The 5,198-nt window shown below is 30.1% G+C and overlaps 1 protein-coding gene across 1 annotated transcript; it reads left to right on the forward strand.

Moving 5' to 3' along the window:
- The first annotated feature begins 297 nt into the window (after positions 1-297).
- On the forward strand, positions 298-4,939 carry LOC136990367 (zinc metalloproteinase nas-6-like). Its single transcript, XM_067288759.1, has 6 exons — positions 298-364; positions 438-511; positions 586-661; positions 729-849; positions 4,480-4,686; positions 4,768-4,939. Exons 1-6 carry the CDS (start codon positions 319-321, stop codon positions 4,937-4,939), a joined length of 696 nt encoding a protein of 231 aa, XP_067144860.1. The 5' UTR covers positions 298-318.
- Positions 4,940-5,198: the final 259 nt, after the last annotated feature.

Raw genomic sequence — 5,198 nt, forward strand, 5'->3', positions numbered from 1 at the left:
TACAAAATGTACAAATCTTGTGGATCATTTTTTGATCGATTGCCATACTTCCCTTCTGTTATATATAACAGCCAGGAAAAGAAAAATAAATATATATCAATAGGTTAATATTTACTGTTCTATATATTATGCTTATTTATTGAACTATTAAAATATTTTAGACAGTTTTAAGATAAACGTAAATATCTTAAATGATAATAAAACTTAATATTAACTATAATAATTTTCGATTAGATTAAAGAAGACAACCATATATATAGAGACATTCAATCCACTTAGATAAGAATCAAGTGTGCAGCATTACTGATAACTCCAGAAATGTTGCTCATATTTACTTTATTTACACTGACTTTTGCTAAACATGGTAACATATTTCTCTTTTTCCTTTGTAAATGTAAATTAAATATTTTACAGTTGCGAAATTTTACAATTTCTAGTCCACCTTCCATCTAAAGCATTACAAAATCCTGATCTCTTCCAAGGAGACATTATCGGAATTGAAGACAATGATGTAAGTTAATTTGTTTTAAATGCTTAATTAAAATTAATTTAATTCAATTAATTTTGCTGTAAATAAAAATTTAGGTGAGAAATGCCGTAACGAATCTTTCACTTCGCTGGAAGGGTTGGATAGTGCCTTATACTATAGACCGATCATTAGGTTATTTAACTTAAACTTAATATCAATAAAATTATCTTGTTAATTTAATTAAATATTTTTATAACAGGTAATATACGGCATTTAATTACAATAGCAATGAAACACATAAATAATGCAATAGGAGGATGCATCACTTTCAAACAAAGACAATATGAACCAGATTATATCTTATTCATTAAAGGAATCGGGTAAAATTTTGTCTTGTGATTAATACAACACTTCATCTATTTTATAATATTGTTAAACTTAATTTAAATGTTCCTCTTATGTTGGTCGAGTTAAATATGAATAACATATATTTCTGGGAAAAAATTGTGAATACGTACGGACTATTTTGCATGAAATTGTTCACGCGCTTGGTTTCTATCACGAACACAATCAACCTGATAGAGACGATCATCTCATTATCCATTGGGATAACATAGAAAAAGGTAACTTACAATTAAGTGATATTGTCGTTTAGTTTGTAAAAATAATATAAATTTCTGTATTGTTAGGATATGATCGTCAATTTCTACTTCTTAATCCGAGTGCAACTACGATTTATAACGATTTTGATCCCTATTCTATCATGATTTATGGAAATTATCTTGGGTCTAAGGATGGTAAGTCGATGAACATAGAAGCTAAATCTGGAGTAAAATTGATTGAACCACAGATGAAGATTGGTTTATCTCCTAGCGATGTCTACAGAATTAAAAAGTTGTACGAATGTGAATAAACCACAAATATAAGGAACTATAGAGTAATCATTTGTTAAAAAATAAATATAATTCTTCAAAATGTTTGTTAAATTTTCATAGTTATCGCATATGCAATGGTATGATGGCAACGTCTACTCGACACTCTTGCGTATACTGTAACTAAATGTTGAAACAAATAAATTATTGTAATGATCTTTATGTGAAAGCTTGATTATTTTGGTTTGAGTAGAATAAGTTTTACACTAATTGATAAAACAACACACATTCTGTTGACTTCATTGTAATTACAGAAAACAGGACAAACAAAATTAGACCTAAAATTTTCTGACTGATTACCAAGTGAAAAGACTAAAAAATCTTCTTTCACGACATAATTGACTCATGCTATATATTTCTAGACACAAAATGTAGACTTAAAATGTACTCTTAACTATAATCTTAACTATGTCTAGTTAATATTAACTAAATCTAGCTGTATTTATCGTCTTATTTGTTTTTTCTTACTGTTCTAATTTTCAATAACATACGTCTCTCGTAATATTAACTTATGTAAGTAAGCAATGTATGTATAAATCAAAATTAAAGCACTAAACTACGGTAGTTTTTGAATCAACACACAGCAATGAGAAATAAATTATAAATTTTACTTTTTTAACTATTTTTTTCTTTTTGAAATGTATTTAATTACGCAAACACACGCTTTTTAAACATAATTTAACAGATCATTAGGTATAGAACCCTGAATTTGAACGTTTTTCAGAAAAATAGAACATCTTAACAATGGAACCTTCGAAAACATGTAGGCATAATTAGAAACGTAATCTCTGTTCTCAAATAAAGATAAAGGGTAAAATAAAATAATTAAATGCTAAATAAATGAAAACGTTACGGTAATTTTTTAAATTTCTGGAACGCTTAGTGCCTTATTTTATAGGCTAACCTTCTCTATTTTCAATTCACAAGTAAACTTATTAGAAAATAATCGAAAAAATGTACACCTGGATCGCGTGTTACAAAGTGCTGGTAATGTCGAATCTGTTATTTTTCGAATTACAAGAAATTCAAACTTACGTAATGCTTTTTTTATTTATTTAAAACTCAGTTCAACAATTCGCGCTACGCTCTTTACGTCACCGTGTGCAGGCTCTGCAATTCTATGACTTCCCGAGATAAACGACATTCCTTTATTGGTCTTGTAATAAAACATCGACATTCTAAGTTTTCACCATATTATTTTCTTCTTTGAGAAGTAAAATTTACAAGGAAAAAGTTTTTCAACAGCCACAACAACTTGCACGTATGGGCTGTGCATGATTTGTGAGCAACGACAGTGCATAACTACCAAGAATGCTTCTCCATAAATGACTGAGTCAATATTGTCGACGATACAATGTTTGGTTCCATTTTCCTGCCAGCCCGTTATGGCAAAATCCACCCTCAAATTTCTCCAGCAAACAGCACGTAGTAGGAAAGTAAGCTTATGGTGGAGTGGCATTTCTTCACAATATAATCTCATATATAACTAAAAAACTGGAATTAAAATTCGACATGTGAGCAGCGATGAGTCAGGTGCTACAAAACCTATGGATGAAAGAAACAATAGTTCGTCAACTTTGTTTACATAAGATGATATTCTTACACAATCTTTACTGAACAGGAGGAAGTCAAAGCCTACAAGAATAACACAAGTCTCAAGATAGACAGAAGATATACATTAATATGATCGCCTGAAGGCTGGCAAGTGAATAAAATAAACAATGGGAATTGTTGACGTCCATGTTTTCTGCTGTATAATCTAAGTATTTAGATTATATTTTCTTTTTTAGATTATTTATTTAGATAATATTTTGTTTGAACTGTTTTCAAAATACGTCAATATCCCAGACGTCAATATTTCGTCAGATAAATTTAGTATGGTTGGTTTGATAAGATATGGCAACACAACACATGGACAATTTGCAAGGGAAGAATACCCCCGAGAGGACTGTGCTAAAAACTGGCCACTATTTAGGTATTAGACACGTGAAAAAACATAAAAAAATTTAGATGACCTACAGGTTGAGGTTTACACAAAACCCAGGTAGCTGGCCACCTGGAAAGAACTCGCTTAGCAGAACCTACATGTTGCATTGCCCATCACAAATTTGCTATTTTGTGTGATGCAATGTACAAGTATGCAAATCGTTTGTAATTTTTAATGGACCCAAATAGAACCGTGTTCAATGTAACAGATACAAAATGAGAAATCTAAAGTTAGCAGCATGTGCTTCTATACGCACAAAATAAATATCAATTGTTTAATATTTATTGTTCTATAATATTGATATTTTATGTTTGTGTATTGAATTATGAAATATTTTACATCTCTATCAAGTAAAATTAGACATCTTAAACAATTATTAAACTTATTTCCAAAGTAATTATTTATAATGACTTACGATTAGATTATAGAAGGCAACTGTATAAATAGGCACATTCAATTCACTTAGTGAAGACTCAAGTGTGTTGCGTTCGTTATAACTCCAATACAAATGTTTCTCTCATTTGCCTTGTTTACGGTGACTTTTGCCAGACACGGTAACATTTTATTTCTTTTTACTGATTTAAAATTTGTATTAAAAATGTGATACTTTACTATTTCTAGTCTACCTTCCATCCAAAGCTTTAGAAAATCCTAATCTTTTCCAAGGAGACATTATAGGAATTGAAGACAATAACGTAACATTACTTCTTTAAATACTTAATAACTAAATTTAAATTAAACTTAGATTAAAATTTAGGAAAGAAATGCCGTAAGGGATTTTTCTCTTCGCTGGAAAGGAGGGATCGTGTATTATACTATCGATCCAGATTTAAGTTCTGTGACTTTTACGAAGTTAATATGAGTAAAATTATCTTATTTATTCAATTTAATATTTTTATAATAGAAAATATAACGCATTTAATCACAGAAGCAATAAATCACATAAATAATGCAACAGGAGGATGCATCACATTCAAACAAAGACAATATGAACCAGATTATATCTTATTTATTAAAGGAGACGGGTAAATCTTTTACTACTGATTAAAATATGTTTTATTTATTTTATAATATTGTTACACTTAATCTAGTTGTTACTCTGATATTGGTCGAGTTAGAGGTGAACAACATCTATCTCTCGGAGAAGGATGTGAATACGTCGGGACTGTTGTGCATGAAATTGTTCACGCGCTCGGCTTCTATCACGAACAGAGTCGATCTGATAGAGACAATTATCTCATTATTCATTGGGAGAACATAGAAGAAGGTATGTTATCATTAACTGATATTGTCGTTTAGTTTGTAAAAATAATATAAATCTCTATATTGTTAGGAGAGGATGTGCAATTTGAACGTCTTACACCAGACATAATTACTAGCTATGACGGTTTTGATCTCGAATCTATCATGCTTTATGGAAATGACGACTTTTCTAAGGATGGAAAATCGTTGACTATGGAAGCTAAATCAGGAATAAAGTTGTCATCTGATAAGGAGAGTTTATTTCCTAGTGATGTTTTTAGAATTAAAATGTTGTACGAATGTGCATGAACAATAAATATATCGACTTATTACATAACAATTTATCATTAAATAAATGTAAATGTTCAAACTATTTGTTTGATTTTCTGGATGATTTAGTGAATATTTTCAATTTAAAATAGACAACTATTAAATCTGTTTTGGAAAGAATGCGGTTGAAGTCAAATTCGGGAGGTCTATTTAAGGGTAACTGGCCCTATTCAAGCGTTACAGACGTGAAGAAAACCCGGAAAACTGCACGGTTCCACCACGTCCTGGTTAGGCGCGA

Source organism: Centruroides vittatus, unplaced genomic scaffold (genome assembly GCF_030686945.1).
Source record: "Centruroides vittatus isolate TY-2023 unplaced genomic scaffold, ASM3068694v2 scaffold_907, whole genome shotgun sequence".
Classification (NCBI taxonomy): Eukaryota; Metazoa; Arthropoda; class Arachnida; order Scorpiones; family Buthidae; genus Centruroides; species Centruroides vittatus.

What these genes read in the sequence shown, in the direction of transcription:
- LOC136990367 (XM_067288759.1), top strand. Translation starts at nt 319, where the DNA reads ATGTTGCTCATATTTACTTTATTTACACTGACTTTTGCTAAACATG. An exon ending in TCGGAATTGAAGACAATGAT is followed by an intron (nt 512 to 585) that starts GTAAGTTAATTT and finishes ATAAAAATTTAG; the next exon opens with GTGAGAAATGCCGTAACGAA. An exon ending in TTAACTGATATTGTCGTTTA is followed by an intron (nt 4,687 to 4,767) that starts GTTTGTAAAAAT and finishes CATAATTACTAG; the next exon opens with CTATGACGGTTTTGATCTCG.